This window comes from Engystomops pustulosus, chromosome 4 (genome assembly GCF_040894005.1).
Source record: "Engystomops pustulosus chromosome 4, aEngPut4.maternal, whole genome shotgun sequence".
NCBI classification, from domain to species: Eukaryota; Metazoa; Chordata; class Amphibia; order Anura; family Leptodactylidae; genus Engystomops; species Engystomops pustulosus.
The window spans coordinates 14,085,537-14,110,031 of NC_092414.1; the positions used below are offsets into that span (position 1 = coordinate 14,085,537).

Consider the following 24,495-nt stretch of genomic DNA (forward strand, 5'->3'; position numbering starts at 1 on the left):
AAACACACAGAAAACCTATTAAACCCCGATTTAAGGAGTTAACGTGCGGATGTTTCCCTCCGAGGCGTCTCCTTTCTCTTCCTTTTAACTAGTTTCTATTTAAATGCAGATGCCCTGTGTCTCCCTATCTCCTTCTCTCCTTCTCCTGAGCCGGCCGCTGGAAAAGACGTCTTCAATTTAAATGTTAATACGAGGACAAACCTTCAACATGGAGGCAGCGTAGCCGAGCGAGCGGGGGGGTGACAGTATTTAATATCTCTTTATACCTTATTCCTTCTATTAAAAAGCACTTTATGTAATGGGGGGGGGGGGGGGCGCCGCTCAGGGAAACCGGAAGATACTGATTTAACGCTAATGGAAAGGACTGCAAATGGATGGATTGGGGCTCATTTACTTACCCGGTCCAGTCGCGATCCAGCGGCGCGTTGTCTGACGAGCAGGTGTCGCTGCTGCGCCGAGGTCCGCCGGAGTTCACCTTTTTCTTCCTGGTGCATGTGAGTGCTTGATCTTGCAACACAAATCGTTTTTTAAATTCTGCGGTTTTTCTGAATCCGTTGGGGTTGTCCGACGGCCACGCTCCCCCATTTCTGTCGCGTGAAAGCCGGCGCCGATGCGCCACAATCCGATCGCATGCGCCAAAAGCCCGGGGCAATTCGGAAATATACGTGAATACCAGACGGAATATCGGCCCCAGGACCCTTAGTAAATGAGCCCCATTGTGTGCACATTTATCATACAGTGGGGCACATTTATTTATCCGTCTGTGGAGTTCACCGAAAGTGCACTGCCCGCGATCATGCCCTGTGCCGCAATTCACTAAGATCCTGCGCCCGATATCCTGCATGTGTCGCTTCCCCGCTCAGGTCCGCAGGAGTTCACCTTCTTCTTCCTGGTGCATGTAAATCCATTGTCTTGCGACACAATTTGAAACTTAAATCCGGCGCTCAGTCCGAATCAGTCGCATCATCCAATTTGTCGCATGAAAGCTGCGCCACAATCTGATCACGTGCAACACAATCCCAGTGCAAACCCCTGTTAGATACCTGCCAAAGCTGTGTAAATCCAAAAACCGCATACAGTCCGATGAAAGTGTGATCCGCAACCCTTAGTAAATAAGCCCCACTGTGTCTCGGTATGACACTGCCTCCAACCTCCCAAAGGATATACAAGAAAGCTCCGCCCCATAGCATGCGCCTAAATGCGTCACAGGGGCGGAGGCTAAAAGGGATCAATGTCCAGTTGAATAAAGACCACCGTTTTGTTGATTTGAGACGGTTGTTGGGGAGCGGCTTTTTCCCAGTGGCAGCGTGTGCGCCCTTATTATCGTGTGTGCGGCGTGTGCGGCTCGATCTTCAGTTTTTGTAGACAGACTGAGAGAAAGAGAAAGGAAATAGAAAAATACAGGCAGTCCCTGGGTTACGTACAGGATAGGGTCCATAGGTTTGTTCTTAAGTTGGATTTGTATGTAAGTCGAACCTGTATATTTTATAATTGTAGATCCAGACAAAAAAAAATTTTGGCCCCAGTGACAATTGGAGTTTAAATATGTTTTGCTGTGATGGGACCAAGGATTATCAATAAAGCTTCATTACAGACACCTTACAGCTGATCAGTGCAGTCTGGGACTATAGTAACATCCAGAGAGGTCACCAGAGGTCAGAGGGGTCTGTCTGTAACTAGGGGTCTTCTGTAAGTCAGGTGTCCTTAAGTAGGGGACCGCCTGTACATAGATAGATAGGAGATAGATAGATAGATAGATATGAGATAGATAGGAGATAGATATGAGATAGATAGGAGATAGATATGAGATAGATAGATATGAGATAGATAGATAGATATGAGATAGATATATATGAGATAGATATATATGAGATAGATAGATAGATAGATATGAGATAGATAGATAGATATGAGATAGATATGAGATAGATAGATAGATATGAGATAGATAGATAGATAGATATGAGATAGATATGAGATAGATATGAGATAGATAGATAGATAGATAGATAGATATGAGATAGATAGATAGATATGAGATAGATAGGAGATAGATAGGAGATAGATATGAGATAGATATGAGATAGATATGAGATAGATAGATAGATATGAGATAGATAGATAGATATGAGATAGATAGATATGAGATAGATAGATAGATATGAGATAGATAGATAGATATGAGATAGATAGATATGAGATAGATAGATAGATATGAGATAGATAGATAGATAGATAGATATGAGATAGATAGATAGATAGATAGATAGATAGATAGATAGATAGATAGATGGATAAAGAAAGTAAAAAAGAAATAGAAAGAAAGGGGATAGGAATTAGTTACTTGGATATGAGATGGAACAAAGAAAAATAGAAAGGGAACAGGAAGATCGATATGAAAAGAGAAGGAAAGATAGAAGAGAAGAAAGAAAGAAAGAAAGGGAAAAGGAAAATTGATTGATAGATAGAAATGGAAATAGAATGAAAAAGATATAAATGTAAAGAGAAATGAAGATAGAAATGAAAAGAGAAAGAAAGATAGATGGAAAGAGAAGGAAAGAAAAAAGAAAAGAAAAAAAGAAAGAAAGATAGATAGATAGAAATGGAAAGAGAAGAAAGCAGATAGGAAAGAATAGATAAATATGGAAAGAAAGGAAGAAATAAATGTGCACATGTATCAGGGCTCGTGCGCCGGTTTTCTAGCATACGAGCTGTTATACGGCAGGTATTGCGCCTATTTGGCCCTTCCGCCACCTTCACATCAAATGGGAGTGTTGGATTGTAAAGGGGCGTGGCTGGCGGGTCAGTGGGCGGGCACAGGATGTTCCGGGCTTGCGCCAGCACACTGCCTGCAACCTGCCAGGTCTGGTGAAGAAATAAGAAAGGGTCATGTATAACTACCCGATTCCATCCAAAAATAACACATAAACCAAAATAAGAGAAAAGAGGACGCACATGTATTATTAACCAATCATAATTAGTCATAATAATCCCCATAATAATCTGGCCTAAATAATAATTGGTATTAAAATTTCTGTCCAAATCAATTAACCTCTATTAAGACAAAACATACACAACAATAATGTGCCACATTGATAAGACACCTGTAGCACATGTAATAGTTCTAATTACCTGCAGCCACCACTGGGGGGAGCTCAGCAGCTTAGTGTGTACTGGTTTATGATAGAGATTGATGTACATATCACCAGTGTGCAGTGAGCTCCCTCTAGTGGTGACTGCAGGCAGGATTAAATCACTTAGATTATAGTATCAGAGAAATCCAGCACCTATACAGTTATTTTATGAAATTATTTCGGATATAATACGGAGACCCATACCGCCTCATTAGCTCAGCCGTGTGGCATTGTGGGAAATGTAGTGTTTGCTCCCGGCTATCGGTCGGAGGTGTGAAATAAATCAATCTCACAGCGCAGTGCGCCTGAGTGCACCGCTTAATGGGATCTCACGACAACACAGATATAGTCCCGGGGACTGCAGTGGTTGTGCAAAATCCACAAACCAATCCTCACCCAGCTTTCCCAGACGCAGAATAAAAGAATTTGTTACGGTGTGACAGGAGAGGCTGACGCAAGGACTTGTAATTGCTGGGGATAGACATGACCTAAAGGGAATCAGAGGATGGTGGGGGTTGTCTTACTGTTCTGTGCGCATGACCCAACGCTGCCCCATCTCTCCGAAATAGGTAAATATGTGTCAGGAAGCGCCAAGACCTTGTCACTACTGATATGAAGAGGAAGTGTACAGGGGCGTCCTCCAAAATCTGCCGATACAACATCACAGAGGCTACACCAGGATTTTTATAATAGAAAAGACACCAAGGAAATAAGAAGTATTATAGTAGTTATATTCCTGTACATAGGGGGCAGTATTATAGTAGTTATATTCCTGTACATAGGGGGCAGTATTATAGTAGTTATATTCCTGTACATAGGGGGCAGTATTATAGTAGTTATATTCTTGTACATAGGGGGCAGTATTATAGTAGTTATATTCTTGTACATAGGGGGCAGTATTATAGTAGTTATATTCTTGTACATAGGGGGCAGTATTATAGTAGTTATATTCCTGTACATAGGGGGCAGTATTATAGTAGTTATATTCTTGTACTTAGGGGCAGTATTATAGTAGTTATATTCCTGTACATAGGGGGGCAGTATTATAGTAGTTATATTCCTGTACATAGGGGCAGTATTATAGTAGTTATATTCTTGTACATAGGGGGCAGTATTATAGTAGTTATATTCTTGTACATAGGGGCAGTATTATAGTAGTTATATTCTTGTACATAGGGGGCAGTATTATAGTAGTTATATTCCTGTACATAGGGGGCAGTATTATAGTAGTTATATTCCTGTACATAGGGGGCAGTATTATAGTAGTTATATTCCTGTACATAGGGGGCAGTATTATAGTAGTTATATTCTTGTACATAGGGGGCAGTATTATAGTAGTTATATTCCTGTACATAGGGGGCACTATTATAGTAGTTATATTCTTGTACATAGGAGCAGTATTATAGTAGTTATATTCCTGTACATAGGGGGAAGTATTATAGTAGTTATATTCCTGTACATAGGGAGCAGTATTATAGGAGTTATATTCTTGTACATAGGGGGCAGTATTATAGTAGTTATATTCTTGTACATAGGGGGCAGTATTATAGTAGTTATATTCCTGTACATAGGGGGCAGTATTATAGTAGTTATATTCTTGTACATAGGGGGCAGTATTATAGTAGTTATATTCTTGTACATAGGGGCAGTATTATAGTAGTTATATTCTTGTACATAGGGGGCAGTAGTATAGTAGTTATATTCCTGTACATAGGGGGCAGTATTATAGTAGTTATATTCTTGTACATAGGAGGCAGTATTATAGTAGTTATATTCCTGTACATAGGGGGCAGTATTATAGTAGTTATATTCTTGTACATAGGGGGCAGTATTATAGTAGTTATATTCTTGTACATAGGGGGCAGTATTATAGTAGTTATATTCTTGTACATAGGGGGCAGTATTATAGTAGTTATATTCTTGTACATAGGGGGCAGTAGTATAGTAGTTATATTCCTGTACATAGGGGGCAGTAGTATAGTAGTTATATTCTTGTACATAGGGGGCAGTATTATAGTAGTTATATTCTTGTACATAGGGGGCAGTAATATAGAAGTTATATTCTTGTTCCTTAGGAGGCAGTATTATAGTAGTTATATTCCTGTACATAGGGGGCAGTATTATGGTAGTTATATTCTTGTACATAGGGGCAGTATTATAGTAGTTATATTCTTGTACATAGGGGGCAGTATTATAGTAGTTATATTCTTGTACATAGGGGGCAGTATTATAGTAGTTATATTCTTGTACATAGGGGGCAGTATTATAGTAGTTATATTCTTGTACATAGTGGGCAGTATTATAGTAGTTATATTCTTGTACATAGGAGGCAGTATTATAGTAGTTATATTCCTGTACATAGGGGGCAGTATTATAGTAGTTATATTCCTGTACATAGTGGGCAGTATTATAGTAGTTATATTCTTGTACATAGTGGGCAGTATTATAGTAGTTATATTCTTGTACATAGTGGGCAGTATTATAGTAGTTATATTCTTGTACATAGTGGGCAGTATTATAGTGGTTATATTCTTGTACATAGGGGGCAGTATTATAGTAGTTATATTCCTGTACATAGGGGGCAGTATTATAGTAGTTATATTCTTGTACATAGGGGGCAGTATTATAGTAGTTATATTCTTGTACATAGAGAGCAGTATTATAGTAGTTATATTCCTGTACATAGGGGGCAGTATTATAGTAGTTATATTCCTGTACATAGGGGGCAGTATTATAGCAGTTATATTCCTGTACATAGGGGGCAGTATTATAGTAGTTATACTCTTGTACATAGGGGGCAGTATTATAGTAGTTATATTCTTGTACATAGGGGGCAGTATTATAGTAGTTATATTCTTGTACACACAACACTGAGATGATATAATAGGCACATATACATCCAGTGATATAACATGTATAATGCAGTACTATAAAGATGCAGCACAGAATATGTATTTATAGGAGGATACGGATAGTGAAGGTCTGTGCAGTCCCCCCACGTCGGCCATACATCTCCCCCTCACTACAGACAGCTTCGTGTTGTGTTGTCAGACCCCGGGCTGCAGTGTGCTGAGCGCTGAATGCATTCATTAATTTATAATGTGCTTACAAAGCCTTGTAAATCCTGAGTCAACCGGCGCTTAACCCTTCCCTGCCGCTCATAGCGCTATTATACAATGCACAGGGATACGTCATATTTAAGCCCATTATGTGAACTGCTAAGCTATTGTATAACTGTGTAATCCCTGTCTCGGTTCCTTATGATCTCTGATTGCTGTCAGTGAGTGGGAACGCCCTGCCCTGGTCATGTGACACTAAGCTACGGGTGGGCACTCGGCAGGATTACCCAATGTGGGTGTTACTATGTATGTCCTTAGTATGGAGGCACAGTTATATAAAACCATATATAATACTGTATATATATATATATATATATATATATATATATATATATATGTATATTTTGGGTTATCTCTTTAATTGATATATTTGCCTCATGTTTTTACTTCCGCAGATTTGCGCAGGATGACAGCCGGATTCATGGGAATGGCGGTGGCCATCATTCTCTTCGGTTGGATCATCGGAGTGCTGGGCTGCTGCTGGGACAGGGGGCTCATGCAGTACGTGGCCGGCCTACTGTTCCTCATGGGAGGTATGTGGGAGGGGCTTCATTTATATGGGAGGGGTGATCTCAGCCTTAGTTAGTACATATCACTCTCTACAAGGGAACAGAATTTTGACCGATGTGCAGTCCATCCTTGTAGTCCCAGTTTATTTGGGATAGGGCGACATTAAAAATGTAGACACACCCTTTAAGAGGGAGCCTTCTAAGCCCCTACTTTTATATACTATGCAGTCTTGGTAATAAAATACACACTTACTAGGGAAGCTGGCTTTTGTTATTTTTAGATTTATATTCCAGGAATGTAGTTTCTCCAACTGCACGAGGAACACATCCTCACACTGCTGTGCTCTGTGTTCTCTGCAGCTAGTGTTATGTCTTGTCCATGTATATCTATATACATAATACCTTTCTATATGTTGTTATTGGCAGTAGGACTGTGAAAATATCTATGTTTTTTCTATGACTGTAGGCATTGCCAAGTGGCATGTCCTCACACTGCTGTGCTTTTATCTCTCTGCAGCCAGGGTCTGGTATTGTTCCTGAAGAGCTTTTTAATCAGAACCTTTGGGAATGCTGTTGGTAGCAGCTGGACTGTGAAAAGATCTATATATCTATATTCTAGGATTGTAGCCATTTTCCTCACACTGCTGTGCTCTTGGTTTTGTGCATCAAACTGCTCCACAGCCACTCCCACAGCTATAAGTAAAAGCTGTACCAGGCTTTTCTTTGAATATTTTGCTAGTCACTTGTACAGAAGGGGCTAAATAGCAAGTCAATGCAGAGGGCTAAGAGTACAGCAGTGTGAGGCTTCCCCTCAGACACTACAATTGAGAAATCAATTTGTCACAGTCCTGCTGCTACTAACAACATACACAAAAGTATGATGATACAGCTCTCCATGGCATACTATTTAAGACTTTCTTCAGATCAGTGCAGAGAGTTCAGAGCACAGCAGTGTGAGGACACGCCCCCAATGCACTTGAAGTACATAACACTGGCTGCAGTCTCCATGGTCACACCTGCTGATGGTTTCCTTTTAATGGGGTTTTATTGTAATATCTACAGGATAGGGAGTCCGATTACAGGAGGTACAACAGCGGGGAACCCCTGTGTTTAGCAGAACAGGGGACCTGCAATTCACCCCACAATCCCCTATACTACACAAAACTTTGGGGATTGATATTTTTTTTTTAAATGTAGGAAAGGGAACAAATATATATATATATATATATATATATATATATATATATATATATATATAAAAGATATATTTTCTTCAGAATTTTACTTTTAGTTATTTTTATTCTGTTCGGATTTCACACTGAATCACCAGGTGAATAAATTCTACGGGTTATTCCGGTCGGATAGAGGCCTAATATGTGTTTTCATTTATGCGCAAGAAATTGAGTTTTATGTTAATTAATCTTTTCCTTTCTTATTTGTGAATTTTTAAATGTTTTAAAGCAGATTTTTATTTAATTTTTTTAATTACATTTTTCAACCCTATTAAGGTAATGCTGTTTTACATCTTTATGTTGAAGGTATAATGTATACTGAATATTATAGTCTGTACAGACTGGGCTGTAATGAACAGACACCCATGGGGTCCTATCCCTGGGCCACATAGTCACGTGATGAAAGGGGGGCGTGTCCTCTGTGGACATACAATGCTCAACCCTTAGGTCACTGGGAAACGCGATCACCTCATTAAAGAGATGTGTCCCCTATGGTTATACCATGGTCATTCCTTGGGTCACTGGGAGGCAGGGTCACCTGATCACAAGGGTTTGTCCGCTATGGTCAATCCTTAGGTCACTGGGAGACAGGGTCACCTGATGAAAAGGGTGTGCCCCCTATGGTCATACAATGGTCAATCCTTAGGTCACTGGGAAACGTGATCAACTCATCAAAGAGATGTATCCCCTATGGTCATCCTTTGGGTCACTGGGAGACGGGGGTCACCTAATCAAAGGGGTGTGCCCCCTATGGTCATACAATGGTCAATCCTTAGTTCACTGGGAAACGTGATCACCTCATCAAAGAGATGTATCCCCTATGGTCATCCTTTGGGTCACTGGGAGACGGGGGTCACCTAATCAAAGGTGTGTGTCCCGTATGGTCATACAATGGTCAATCCTTGAGTCAGTGGGAGACACAGCACCTGATCAAAAGGATGTGTCCACTATGGTTAAGCTATGGTCAATCTTTGGGTCACTGGGAGACAGGGTCACCTGATCAAAGGGGTGTCTCCCTTATGGTCATACAATGATCAATCCTTAAGTCACTGGGAAACACCATCACCTCATCAAAGAGATGTGTCTATACCATGGTGATTCCTTGGATCATTGTGAGACACGGTCACCTGAAAAAAAAAGGTGTGCCCGCTATGGTCAATCCTTAGGTCAGTGGGAGACAGGGTCACCTGATGAAAGGGGTTTGTCCCCTATGGTCATACCATGGTCTTTCCTTGGGTCCCTGTCAAACATGGCCCTCTAATCAAAGGGTTTTGTCTCTTATGGCCATACCATAAGAGGGATGATCAAAATGGTTGACTTCCAGAATCCGGAACAAGTCCCCAGTATCAGTATTAATGGCGGGGGCCTTTAGCTAAAGAGATGGCTGCCTCCACAGTGTAGTGGCACTGTAAAGGTTCTGCAGCTGAGCTTCCTCTGAAGTAAATTGGAGCCAAGCTGCAGTACCTGGGCATGGCACTGCGTAGTAGATGAATCCACATACTATTGATCTGAAGTTGTATGGAAGCTTATTTTTGGACAGTGCATTGTAGGAAAATTATGCAATTCAGCCAATACCAGGCAAGGCATTCAGGACAGGGTTACTGGATGAGCACAGGAGATGTCTTAGTTGCATTTTTAGAAGTCCATATTCCGGGCTTGGAGAAACTGGAGAGAATTTCCAATAATTGTCCATCCTAAAATACAGGTCTATAAAGTGACCTTCCACCCAGAAACTAAAATTTGACCTAAGACATAAATAGTCAACATACATTCTTCTCCAGGGTGGATGAAAACCGTAATGTACCAGGGTACTTCCACTAGTGTTAGACCACATCAAGATGTCTGCATTGAGTTGACCTTCTCTAACACTTTGTTTAATATCTTCCCACAGGCACTTTCTGTATCATTTCACTGTGCACTTGCGTAGCGGGGATCAACTTTGAGCTTTCTCGTTATCCTCGATTCCTGTACGGGCTACCGGATGACATCAGCCATGGTTATGGATGGTCCATGTTCTGTGCCTGGGGGGGCTTGGGCCTAACGTTAATCTCAGGCTTCTTCTGCACCTTAGCACCTTCAGTACAGCCTGTCCTGAGGACCAACTGCCCCAAAACACGTCCCGAAAATGGAACAGTGTGCTGAAAACCTTCTACAGAGCACAAACGAGTACGAGAGACAGGCTACCCTACCTTATACTAATGCCTGGACTACTAATATCTCCTTGTCAGCCATCTCATTCATTACAAGGTGGCCATATTTGTACGCCACTCATGGGTGATGTCGGCATGGAGTCACGTTGGTAACTTTAGCTCCTCATGAAGGTAGAATCCATGTCAAGGACTATGTAAATATCTCATTCACCAACACTTTGCTTTTTCTTGGACCGTATATTAGTTATCGACGGGGAACTTTTATGGTTTGTCACAATGTTTTATTTTCCATCGACATGTTGTCACTAGACTTATCGAGAGGAACATGGACCATCTTGGAAAGACTTCCTCCTTAACTCCTTTTACAACCTAATGTGGAAATTATCTTGAAAACACATGCCCCGACCACCGGCGACTGGGAAGTCGGAGGAACAAATTCCTAAAAACAATAGGTATTTTTGACAAGTACAACAAAAAAAACAAACAACAAAACTCATGTCATCTACTTACGTCAAATGAAAATGATCGTCCCGACTTGTTGTTTTCCATTTCCGATGACAGTGAAGTCTGTGAACACGTGGCAAAAATAATTTTTACATAATCTAAAAGAAAGCATTTGTCGATTCCTGCTCGCTCGGTGATGTAGTTTCTGCTGCCTTAGCACGTGCCTGGTCGATAGGATGGACTCAAACCAATGGCAGAAGCACAAGGCCTAATGGAAAAAGACTTATCTCTCTGTGCCAGTCCTTTACGAGTCATTAAGACATTTGGGGGTTTTTTTCAGATTTTTTTTTTTTTTGCTTTCTTTTTGTTTTTTAGGAATTATAAAAAAAAAAAAATCCAGTTCCGTTATCATGTCGAATTCTCCATGGATAAGATATGACTTGAACTATAGGGGAATTGACCACGCTTGGGTTAAAGGTCATGGGGGATTATCAACAGTGGTGGATGTAATACTACAGATTTGGACACTGGAGTTATATGGTATTGAAACTTGGCCGAAAATATGAAAAAAAAATCCATGATAAAATAACCGGTTTCCTGTAAATTTACTTTTTCTACAATGTCGGATCAGAGGTTTAGCTTTTGTTTGATGTCATACGGTATCATAAGCGAGAGCACATTAAGCAGGCCCTTTCCCCATCCGTATTATGTGTCAAAAACACTGCAGTTTTTTTTATAGAGATCTCTATTTATATTCTTTTTGGATTACTTAGGTGTAAAGCAATAATCGATGACTATTTTTGTTGAGAGGTCTTCAGACATTGGACATCCAGTCTACATACATAGCACTACTGAGTGTAAGTCGGATCATATTCAGCTGCTCAGCACTATAAAGTTTCGGGGCAGCACCAGTGGCTCGTAAAGAATTAGAAGAGTTGAGGTTCTCCGATAGCAAGTAAGATCATACCCACAGGATAGGGCCTAACTTGCTTGTCAGTGGAGTTCTTAGTGATGCGCCCCCATGGATCACGAGCACGGAGCTCTTCGATCTCCATCAGCTCCATAGAGATATGTGCAACCGGCTGCTTCGGTCAACTTGAGATCCCCGTTCTCTTGATCCGTTGCATGACCAAGACCTCCACCGATCAGCTATAATTATATTACATCTGAAGGGCACCACATTTTCAGATGAGGTAACTAAAATGTTTCCAAAAGGTTAATGTTTGATGACAATGAGCCAATTCCCATCATATGAAGGTGGTTGGGAATTACGGAAGCAACTGAGCTTGGCTGCTTTATGCCGTTTCCGTAACTCCCTTGGAAACAAACCAAACTGCCTCCATAGCACCCAATCAGGTGGGCAGAAGAATCATCGGTGTATTCCCATCTCCACCATGCTTGCTTGAGATGGGAATATCCCTTTGATCGTGAAATGTAAATGATTCAATAGGATTTGGTGGCGTGAGAGCTAGATCATCCTTTGTAAATAAATTCCAGTCTAACGAAGCACAAGAACAAAAATTTTCTGTAAAGCCTATAATTTTTTTTTAGCCCAAAATATGACCAAAGTTTTATACTGTTAATAGCCCTTATATGGAAGGGAAGTGACTTATTATGGGTCCCTTAGGCTCCTTGGCATTTGTATGTTGTATCCAATACATTCCCTCAAGTTATGCCTCAGCTTTTAACCCAATTTTTTGGGTCTTCAAGATTTTTAAAGCACAAATTGGCATATTGAATGAGTCAACAACAGATCCCATTGACTTATAATGTTGGCCACCAAGTCTTCGTCAAAGGGTTGTCCATGGTGGATTATTTTTTATATGAGAGGCTTCAGGTGGGGTAAAAAGCAAATAAAAGGACCTGTACTTCGGTCCTAACATCTGCTCCAGCATATCCACTCCTGTCACTGCCGTTCTGTGTTGATATACAAAGGCTCAGTGGTGCGTCCCATCGGGCAACAGGAGACCACCACAAGCTGTTGACTCAACGCCACCAATGAATTACTTAATACTAACAGAGGCTGGCAGCGGCACGAGGTGCCACACTGGATCGGATGCAGGGACAGAGGTATTAATTCTTTTGGATTTTATTAAGACCACCTGAGTCCAATAATATAAAAATGACTGGTTCTGTCCAACCCCATGGATGTACACTTGACACTTTTATAAGTCCAGAGGGTCCAGTGGTGACAATTTGATGTGTAACTTGAGCGAGTCCAAAGGATACAGCCATACCCAGGTCCAGGAGCCCAACGTTTCATAGGGTCTCTTTCTCCTATGAGGACTATTATACTTAGGGCATCTTGTGCAGGACTCAAGTTACCCCCTTGGTCAGAAAAGTTTTTTTCCAAGTCCTATTTCACCCAAAAAGATTCAAGTGCTTCAAGAAGGCCTTCGATACACACATAAAGAAAGCTTAGACTTAGGTCTCTATTTATCTGCATCTGCTATTCCAGAATCCTCTCCGGGGATCTATTTTATGGTTCAATCAAGCTGGGATCTAATTTATAACATGAAGTCCACCGTTTAACATTCAACGTGATGATGGTATAATCCATTAAGACTAATATTCTCCGCGGCTTTTTTTAATGGCTGAGATTTCTACATAAAACCTGCAGTGTTAGTGGCAAGTGGGAAGGGTACCGCCATGGGTACGGTTGTTTGTCATGCTGTCCTTGAATGTACTTATATTGTAGCAAGACATCAATGGCCTACATACTCGGCTAATTAATTATCTCCAGATGTAATAAAAATCACTTATAAACTCCGTAACATTTCGAGTTTCCAGGAGAATGATGCGCACAGGTCCATTCCGCTGCAGTAATACGTCCTCCCAGGAAGATTAGTCGTACATAGTAAATCTTTCGCGAGAAGAGGAGAGAACCTTAAAAAACACATTTAAGGAGGACCCTAAGGAGCTTGTTATTCTTATCAAAATGTGATCAGCAACAAACTTCCTTACATCTTCTTGCTCGCTAATTACTTATTCGGGACTTCGAGTCCATAAATAACATGGGCACAATTAGTGTTGGTAGAGACGTGTCTCAACAGATCAGCAACAGGATCCGCTCTGCTGTTAGAATAAAGTAATAAAGGCATCAACAAATAAAGTAAAAAAATATGATGTTCTTTTGTAAAAATTTTAAAACGAAGGCTTGGCCGAAAGGCGGCCGAGGAGGTCATAGCTCTCTAATTGGTTGGTTGAAGCTTGGATGGAAACTTTGTCTCTGTAGGCTTCTCGGCTTTTGGAGACAAGATAGAAACAATGTGGGTAGGCCACCCAAGTTCTCTTTCGAGAAAAAGGGGTCGTTGAGGTATCAACCAATACGTGGAAGAGGTCCAATGTAAGATGCCCCTAGTGAGACCTTAGAAGAGGTTACCCAAGCCTGTGGATATAGGCAGAACCCTTGGCACCCCAACTTATATAAGGGCCTCTAGTTCCAAGAAGAGATGGCTCTGCCTCTCCCCACTGATATAATCATGTATCCTTGACCAAAGCACCCATGCAAGTATTGGCAAAATTAGGAAAACGGAAGAGTTTAGCCATGGTAATGTGGAGTAGGCGGAAAGTAAGCACCATACAAAATATGGTGTTTTGGAGATCTGTGGCTACGAACGTAGTGTATGACAGATGATGAGTTGAGGTGTGCAAACCCACAATCTACTACTACCTATCCTATAATTATTAGTAGTATAGGGGGCCCAGAGAACCTGTTGAAGCCAAAATGACCAAACCCAAACATTTGGGTCCTCATGTGTGACAATATCAATCAGCGTCATGACTCTTGTTAGTTACAATTTCATGCTTTTAAATTTGGTGTGTTCCATTGGCGAAATGACCCAATAAGACCATCTTTTCACTTTGATATTAGGCCAACCTATTCCCTTGAAACTATTACTGACCATAGAGTGACTACCCAACAAGTGGGGACGATTTCTTATAGAATCTTCAGAACACCATTAATCATTTTCAGGACGAAGATACATGGAGATGCTTCCCCATCCAAAGGTTCAAAAACATTAATGGGTACATGGAGATCTCACTTACATCTCAGATAAAACCTGAATTCTGCATTCCATAGCCCCGATATGTTTAGGGACTTATAGATGTTTCCTCCAGAAAACTTTCTGCTTGGCGTGAGATATCCTGAGACCAAAGATCAACTTTGAACAAGAGATTTTCCGGTATATAAATCATAAAATATCTGAGCTTTACATAAAACTTCTAGAAGTTCTAAAATGGGAAGACACATCAATCCCACCTTAGGCTCTGTAGCTCGAAGGCCTAGAAGCTCTTAGTTGGGCAGACGTGTCAGTCCCTCCTAAGATCTGTAGGTGGAGGATCCACAAGATTTAAATTAGGAGGTCACATCAATCCTAGAATTAGAAGACCCATCAATCCCACCTTAGGCTCTGTAGCTCGAAGGTCTAGAAGCTCTTAGTTGGGCAGACGTGTCAGTCCCTCCTAAGATCTGTAGGTGGAGGATCCACAAGATTTAAATTAGGAGGTCACATCAGTCCTAGAATTAGAAGACCCATCAATCCCACCTTAGGCTCTGTAGCTCGAAGGTCTAGAAGCTCTTAGTTGGGCAGACACGTCAGTCCCTCCTAGGATCTGTAGGCTGAGGATCCACAAGTTTTAAATTGGGAGGGGACATCAGTCCTAGAATTAGAAGTCCCACCTATGCTCTAAACTTGCCGGACACCTCAGTCCCAGAAGTATCAGTTCCATCTCAATAGCATAAGGGTTCAGAAGCTTTAAATAAAGCAGACACAGGTCCTAGAAGTATCAGTCCCACTTAGACTCTGTATCTTGAAGGTCAAAAAAGCTCTAACTCGAGTAGAGACATCAGTCCCATAAGTATTAGTTTCAACTAGGCTGTGTAGGTTGAGGGTCCAGAAGCTTCGAGTCTCAGGCTATTTTAGCAAAATGGTATATTGTCTGTAATCCAGTAGACTTTCTCTGAGGGTCAAAGAGCTGTGCCCCCCCCCCCAATTTGGCCTTACGAAGTTGAATGAGCAGTATTTCCACGAAAATATTTTTTTTTTAAAAAGAGACAAGTTAGCTTAATGAATTTATGGAGGTCAGGATTCTCCGGTGTGACAACACTTCATCGCACAGCTATGATGTACATTTTTCTGCGCTCGGTGAGGATGAGCAGACATGTAGGTTTTGTTTTCGAACAAGCCGCCCAACATTAATTGCACCGACACGGTCAACTTACTCTTTTTCTGCTTATCTTACACCTTTTTGGCAGCTCGCGGCTTAATAAGACACAATAGAGAACATCATCAGAAATGAAAATACGGTAAACAGAAAACACAAGATTTCTGATGACTCGGCAGAGCCAGTGAGGAGCAGCCGAAGACTGTTAAACCTCTTCTACTCTGGGTGATACAGTGCCTCTATTATAGTCAGGTGCTACTTGGACCGGTCCGATTGTAACATGGGCATACTATGCTCTACTATGCTCTGGGATGGTGGCATATAAAATGTTTTTTTTGTTGGCAAGAATCCTGGTTAAAGTAGATGATCATGGTAAAGGACCCATTACATCGTGCTTGGTTCTTCTCTGAAACTTTGATCAGACTTGGGTTTTATGGGCTTCCCCGATAAAAGGGACCCAACCCAACTCAAAATCAAAGAAACAGATTCTAGTTGTCTCCAAATAAAGTTTTCTTCTGCTAGACTTCTAGGGTCCAACATTGGATTAGCGTCTGGGCCCACCAAAGGATGCACTGATGCCATATTAGGCCTTTCCAACACTGGGTCAAGTATATAAGTCTGCTTTCTTAGATCCTGACTATCGATGAGCAGACCAGATGGTGATGACCCAGACATAATGGGGCAGATTTAATTACCCGGTCCCGTCGCGATCCCGTGGTGCGTTGTCCAACGATGATTCGGGCCCGGCGCGATTCACTAACATCGTGCGTCCGAGTTCCTGCACGTGTCGCTGCTGCTGCGCCGAGGTCCGCCGGAGTTCACCTGCTTCTTCCCGGTGCATGTGAGTGCTTGATCTTGCGACACAAATCCTTTTTTAAAATCCGGGTTGTCCGGTGGCCACAGCTCCCGATTTCTGACGCGAGCAAGCAGGCACCGATGTGCCGAAATCCGATCGCGTGCGCCAAAATCCCGAGGCAATTCGGCGCAAAACGGAAATATTTGGGAAACCTGATGAAAGTGCGGCGTTTGGACCCTTAGTAAATAAGCCCCAATGTTGTATTGGCAGCCGAACATCCAATTCGGCAAATTTACGCTCCTAGCCATGGCTATAATTAGCCATGATAGGTTAGTACATACTTTAAGAATCATCCCCTGGGGTTTCCCCCTGGCCAATCATAGCCATGCCTAGTTTCTAGGAGCATCAATTTGGCGGGTTGGCTTTTTGGCAACCAATCCGGGAATAGGTCCGCGTCAGACGAAGCCAACCATTGTGTCTTCTCATCTTTAATCCTTACCAACCACAAAGTTTGACACAACACTACACTTTTAATTATTCAAACTCCCATACTACACTGTCTATGTTACCTAAAGCATCTTGAAGGAACCTCAAAGGCTAAGAGACCACCCCCGCGGAAGATCTAAAGATGTGCACAGGGTATCATTCAGGTTTAATTTTGACTGACTTGACAGACTTTGGTATAAAAGTCATTGCTGGGGATGACTAACTACCAATGTCACCTAAACCAAATCCAAAATATGACTCAAAAAACCAGCGTGAGACTCCAGTATTAATCCCCACCCCTGAGGTCCCCCTCCTCCATTATTTCCACAAGGGTCCTGCTGTGCGAGTGTTTTTGTATAAATAATGTCTGTACAAAATGTAAAAATAAAGTCAAATATATAAACTTAACCTATAACAAAGGGAATGAGAAGACAATATGATGCTTGAAAGTCAAAGATGGGTGGAAAGAAAACCCAATTCTTAAAGTGCTCGAGGATGTATGTGGGTCACGTATAAGCTGAACATGGGGATGTGTGGGTTTGTTTGCCCTATAAAGATGCAGCCATTGATACCCATTGAACCTTCCAAATTATACGGGAAAGGGGTTGCCTCACAGATGTAACTACTAGGGCCCTATAAAAGGGTTGCTATAATAATTTTTAATTTACAAATAGATTAGACCAAAAGGGTTCGTATAGGTGGTCAATGGACCCAAAATGTTGCTAATTTTTTTTATAAATGTACTCCATCATTTTCAATTTTCACAATTATTTTAATGCTGATATTCCATTGGTCAAAATCAAGACTGATCCCCACCCCTGAGGTCTGCCCTCTATTATTTCCATATGGGTCCACTTTTGATATCCCCATGATGGGGATTCATTGTCTTTTGAAAACCCAATTTCTACCTAAAAATTACAAATGACACTTAGTGATTTGGGGTAGCCTATTTTTGTGTGAAAATTGGGTTTCCAAAAAAAAAAAAGTAGGCACAAACTCATCATGGGAATTTTGAAACTGGACCCACATGGCAATGATAGAGGGCAGACCCTGGGGGCGGGGATAAGTCTTGATCTTAGCCAATGAAATGTCAGTGGCTTTGTTTGAGATTCTATATTTATGGGGTTGGACAAGAAGGTCGATCAGTGTCCATAGAACCTTATAAGGTTCTATCACGTAACAAATGAGTATCCTCAAACTTGGCACTTCACCGTTTTTTTCAGAGGTTGATGACTTGATCAATTGGTTGGATGACTGAGCAGCACAACCCTAACCCCTCCTGCTCATTGATTGATGACGTCATAAATCCTAAAATAACATTGCCTTGTTTTAATTAAAGGGGATGAGCATCACCAATTATTTAAAATTTTTATATAATCAACTGATTTAATCACCGAGTAAATACTGAGTACCGTATAACATAATAAAGCATAATAATTATTTTTTTCAACATATAACTATGTGAGGAGGCATACAAAATTAGCCAATGATATATAGTGACTAGTAAGCAGGGGTGGATACATTGTGAGAAGAAGGTGTGTCTTTGATGGAAGACACGCCCCCGAGGTCTAAAGAAACAGAAGTTATACACAAATGGGTATTACATGGCTGCATCTTTCCTGGAAGTGATGGATATTACAGCGGCTGGACATCCGTCTAATCAATAATCGATCAATTTGTTCATAAGTAAAATTTTTAAAAAAAATAAAATTAACAAATGAATAAATTGTCAGTTGTGGAATGTAAACTGATTAAACGAACAACCAACAAATCTTAATAAACAATGTTGTGTGTCTGCTGTTCTCTTTATTGGTGTGTGTAATGTACTACTCCTCGTGGGAAGTCCTGACCCTGACTCAACCTATGGACAGGAGAATCATTGTATGGTAGTAAAAAAGACCCCAAGGTCCCTATCCACACCAAACATACCCTGATAGGTCCTGTATTGATGGTAATCTGGGCAGGTGGGTGACACACATTTCTGTTGACTAGCCATTCCCAATAAATGTTTCTGTAATAGGGAACCTGTCAGTATCCTGCTGCCAAGCCATTCCCCCTGACTGTTTATGTCATGGTCTCCGATGTGAGCCCCTACTCGCACTCCCAAATTATTGTTTCTGCTATGGGGCCCCTGTCAGTATCCTGCTGCCTAGTCCTTAACTCTAAGGCCCCTTCACACAATTGTGTATGGTGTCACCGTATCGTGCCATTGCCAGAAAAAAGATATCTGGTATCTGTTATGGGGTCCTGTCAGTCTCCTGCTGCCTAGCCCTTGTTTCTGACCGTCTCTGTTATGGGGTCCTGTCAGTATCCTGCTGCCTAGCCCTTGTCTCTGACCGTCTCTGTTATGGGGTCCGGTCAGTATCCTGCTGCCTAGCCCTTGTCTCTGACTGTCTCTGTTATGGGGGTCCTGTCAGTATCCTGCTGCCTAGCCCTTGTTTCTGACTGTCTCTGTTATGGGGGTCCTGTCAGTCTCCTGCTGCCTAGCCCTTGTCTCTGACCGTCTCTGTTATGGGGTCCGGTCAGTCTCCTGCTGCCTAGCCCTTGTCTCTGACCGTCTCTGTTATGGGGTCCTGTCAGTATCCTGCTGCCTAGCCCTTGTTTCTGACTGTCTCTGTTATGGGGGTCCGGTCAGTCTCCTGCTGCCTAGCCCTTGTCTCTGACTGTCTCTGTTATGGGGGTCCTGTCAGTCTCCTGCTGCCTAGCCCTTGTCTCTGACCGTCTCTGTTATGGGGTCCTGTCAGTATCCTGCTGCCTAGCCCTTGTTTCTGACTGTCTCTGTTATGGGGGTCCGGTCAGTCTCCTGCTGCCTAGCCCTTGTCTCTGACTGTCTCTGTTATGGGGGTCCTGTCAGTCTCCTGCTGCCTAGCCCTTGTCTCTGACAGTCTCTGTTATGGGGTCCGGTCAGTCTCCTGCTGCCTAGCCCTTGTCTCTGACTGTCTCTGTTATGGGGTCCTGTCAGTATCCTGCTGCCTAGCCCTTGTCTCTGACTGTCTCTGTTATGGGGGTCCTATCAGTCTCCTGCTGCCTAGCCCTTGTTTCTGACAGTCTCTGTTATGGGGTCCGGTCAGTCTCCTGCTGCCTAGCCCTTGTCTCTGGCTGTCTCTGTTATAGGGTCCTGTCAGTCTCCTGCTGCCTAGCCCTTGTCTCTGACTGTCTCTGTTATGGGGTCCGGTCAGTATCCTGCTGCCTAGCCCTTGTCTCTGTTATGGGGGTCCTGTCAGTATCCTGCTGCCTTGCCCTAGTCTCTGACTGTCTCTGTTATGGGGGTCCTGTCAGTATCCTGCTGCCTAGCCCTTGTCTCTGGCTGTCTCTGTTATAGGGTCCTGTCAGTCTCCTGCTGCCTAGCCCTTGTCTCTGACTGTCTCTGTTATGGGGTCCGGTCAGTATCCTGCTGCCTAGCCCTTGTCTCTGACTGTCTCTGTTATGGGGGTCCTGTCAGTATCCTGCTGCCTTGCCCTAGTCTCTGACTGTCTCTGTTATGGGGTCCTGTCAGTCTCCTGCTGCCTAGCCCTTGTTTCTGACTGTCTCTGTTATGGGGTCCTGTCAGTCTCCTGCTGCCTAGCCCTTGTCTCTGACTGTCTCTGTTATGGGGGTCCTGTCAGTATCCTGCTGCCTTGCCCTAGTCTCTGACTGTCTCTGTTATGGGGGTCCTGTCAGTATCCTGCTGCCTTGCCCTAGTCTCTGACTATCTCTGTTATGGGGTCCTGTCAGTCTCCTGCTGCCTAGCCCTTGTCTCTGACTGTCTCTGTTATAGGGTCCTGTCAGTCTCCTGCTGCCTAGCCCTTGTCTCTGACAGTCTCTGTTATGGGGTCCTGTCAGTCTCCTGCTGCCTTGCCCTAGTCTCTGACTGTCTCTGTTATGGGGGTCCTGTCAGTATCCTGCTGCCTTGCCCTAGTCTCTGACTGTCTCTGTTATGGGGGTCCTGTCAGTCTCCTGCTGCCTAGCCCTTGTTTCTGACTGTCTCTGTTATAGGGTCCTGTCAGTCTCCTGCTGCCTAGCCCTTGTCTCTGACAGTCTCTGTTATGGGGTCCGGTCAGTATCCTGCTGCCTAGCCCTTGTCTCTGACTGTCTCTGTTATGGGGGTCCTGTCAGTCTCCTGCTGCCTAGCCCTTGTTTCTGACCGTCTCTGTTATGGGGTCCGGTCAGTCTCCTGCTGCCTAGCCCTTGTCTCTGACTGTCTCTGTTATGGGGTCCTGTCAGTATCCTGCTGCCTAGTCCTTGTGTCTGACTGTCTCTGTTATGGGGGTCCTGTCAGTCTCCTGCTGCCTAGCCCTTGTCTCTGACAGTCTCTGTTATGAGGTCCTTTCAGTATCCTGCTGCCTAGCCCTTGTCTCTGACTGTCTGTGTTATGGGGTCCGGTCAGTCTCCTGCTGCCTAGCCCTTGTCTCTGACTGTCTGTGTTATGGGGGTCCTGTCAGTCTCCTGCTGCTTAGCCCTTGTTTCTAACCGTCTCTGTTATGGGGGTCCGTCCTATCCATACCCATGCTCCCTCAGTAAAAAATGCTACAAGATGACTGGTAAAAGACCTGGCCAAAAGTGCCTATAAATAACTGTACTGTGCCCATATGGCTCCGAATATTTTTGTAAAAGGTACCTATTTGGTGCAATGTTGTGCCCACATGAATAGTGAAGCGTGGAAAACTGTACCCATAGAATACTAGGAATTCGCAAAAAAATAATTCATCACTTACCGCCTCCTGATGATGAAAGTGTCGGTCACCCATGCAGGAGAGTGATGCTGACCTCTGGTGGCAGCTACTGGTACAGCAGACAATGTCTCCATGATATCATTGGCCTATTATAGGATCCTGAGGGATGGAACAAGGGATGAATGGATGGCAGTGCATGAACACCACGACTTCTGCTGCTGTACATGAAATCATTGGAAGCAAAAATCATTTAATACAGGATACTATATAGATGAAATGCTGAGACAACTATCAGTGAGTGCATTATCAGGCTTATATGGGCACAGCACAGTACTACTACTCCTATCCTGTATATATGGGCACATCACAGTACTACTACTCCTATCCTGTATATATGGGCACAGCACAGTACTACTACTCCTATCCTGTATATATGGGCATAGCACAGTACTACTCCTCCTATCCTGTATATATGGGTACAGTACTACTACTCCTATCCTGTATATATAGACACAGCACAGTACTACTACTCCTATCCTGTATATATGGGCACAGTACTACTACTCCTATCCTGTATATATGGGCACAGCACAGTACTACTACTCCAATCCTGTATATATGGGCACAGCACAGTACTACTACTCCAATCCTGTATATATGGACACACCACAGTACTACTACTCCTATCCTGTATATATGGGCACAGCACAGTACTACTACTCCTATCCTGTATATATGGGCACAGCACAGTACTACTACTCCTATCCTGTATATATGGGCACAGCACAGTACTACTACTCCTATTCTGTATATATGGGCACAGCACACTACTACTCCTATCATGTATATATGGGCACAGCACAGTACTACTACTCCTATCCTGTATATATGGGTGCAGCACAGTACTACTACTCCTATCCTGTATATATGGGCACAGCACTACTCCTCCTATCCTGTATATATGGACACACCACAGTTCTACTACTCCTATCCTGTATATATGGGTACAGCACAGTACTACTACTCCTATCCTGTATATATGGACACAGCACAGTTTTACTACTCCTATCCTGTATATATGGGCACAGCACAGTACTACTACTCCTATCCTGTATATATGGGCACAGCACAGTACTACTACTCCTATCCTGTATATATGAGCACAGAACAGTACTACTACTCCTATCCTGTATATATGGGCACAGCACAGTACTACTACTCCTATCCTGTATATATGGGCACAGCACAGTACTACTACTCCTATCCTGTATATATGGGCACAGCACGGTACTACTACTCCTATCCTGCATATATGGGCACAGTACAGTACTACTACTCCTATCCTGTATATATGGACACAGCACAGTACTACTACTCCTATCCTGTATATATGGACGTAGCACAGTACTACTCCTCCTATCCTGTATATATGGGCACAGCACAGTACTACTGCACCTATCCTGTATATATGAGCACAGTACAGTACTACTACTCCTATCCTGTATATATGGACACAGCACAGTACTACTACTCCTATCCTGCGGCTCGGTCTGGATGTAGAGGTGCGGTGTTGGCTCCGGTGACAGGTAACAATGCGGAGCTACTTACCTGCCGTGTTCCTATGGTAACATTTACTGTCATTATGTGTGAGAATAAGGAGCCGGGAACAAACACCATATAAATCAGCGCTAATTCATGCAAAGTGCAGAGGAAACAAGTCACTGCCTCCATCACCACAGAGGAGAATAGGGACGTGTGCCCAGGGGGTGCGGGGAGGGAATATTAAGGGGGGGGGCACATTAGATTAAGAAGCAGGGATGATAATAAGATGATGTGTCGATACGGACACATATCAGCAGTGCAGAGTCTCCTCATCATCCGCCTTGACCCTAAAGAGGCGGAGAATTCCGACCAATTAATGGGATTTCTGGATGAGCATCATAAACGCTGTCCCTCCGACACTCCCAGGCTTCTTTCCTAGAGTTTAAGGAGATCCCCATGGACATCCTCGGAGAGCGTTTGCCTGCTGAGCCCCAACCGGAGCCTGAGCCTGTGGACCTAGAAGAAGCCACTCAAGCCTCTTCCCCAGCTCAACTGGCGGCACCGACCCCGACGTCTGAAGAAGTTGCTGTCCTGGCAGAGCAGGTCACCGTCCTGGCGGACACCATGAGACCGAAATGCTTGAGCGACTGGTGCAGTTGGAAGTGACTTCCCCCTCAAAGAGGAAGAAACCACTTGATACTTCCTCACAGCTTCCTGATACTTCCTCCCGTGACTCTCGGGGCCAGGCAGCGTCCGACTCCGCCAAAGTCACCGAATGCTTTGAGTCGAAAAGGAACCGAGGCTGCGATGTGGCTTCTGCCGCCGATACGGACGTGAAGCTGTGATACAAACCCTTTAAGGTACGGGACGACCTTCAAGGGATGAACCTCTAAGTCCTCGGGATTCTGCCTGGACGCCAAGGTTTGAGGGGACGAGCCACATGGTTCCCGTGACCATCAATGGGGTGACCAATGAATTGACACCGACTGTGAAGTGACCACCATCCGCAGCGCCACCTTTGAGAAATGTCGAAGAGGAGCATCTCTGTTACAACCTCCAACATCATTGCTACTAATTGGAAAAACGGTTTCCCATACGCGACTACTGGGTCCCCGCTCTAGTCATCGGGGATACTGAGTTATCAAGGCGTAGTGGTAACGCAAGTGCCTGAAGACGGTAACTTCTCCCAGGTCCTGGGAACCAATGTCCTCCACCACTGCTACCCAGAAGTGCTGAAGACTCTCCAGAACTCCCTGCCCAGT

General features: G+C 43.3%; 1 protein-coding gene and 1 long non-coding RNA gene across 2 annotated transcripts in view; one reads left to right on the plus strand and one right to left on the minus strand.

The window, feature by feature from the left end:
* The window catches only part of TMEM178B (transmembrane protein 178B), a 190,458-nt gene extending 177,096 nt beyond the window's left edge, over positions 1 to 13,362 (plus strand). The window contains exons 4-5 of the mRNA XM_072145219.1: positions 6,649 to 6,786; positions 9,886 to 13,362. Coding sequence (XP_072001320.1) covers positions 6,649 to 6,786; positions 9,886 to 10,136 — 389 coding nt within the window. The 3' untranslated portion in view covers positions 10,137 to 13,362. The remainder of the gene's footprint in view (positions 1 to 6,648; positions 6,787 to 9,885) is intronic.
* LOC140126107 (uncharacterized) overlaps positions 1 to 24,495 on the minus strand; it is a 58,931-nt gene that overhangs the window by 10,127 nt on the left and 24,309 nt on the right. The gene's annotated exons all lie outside the window — the stretch shown is intronic.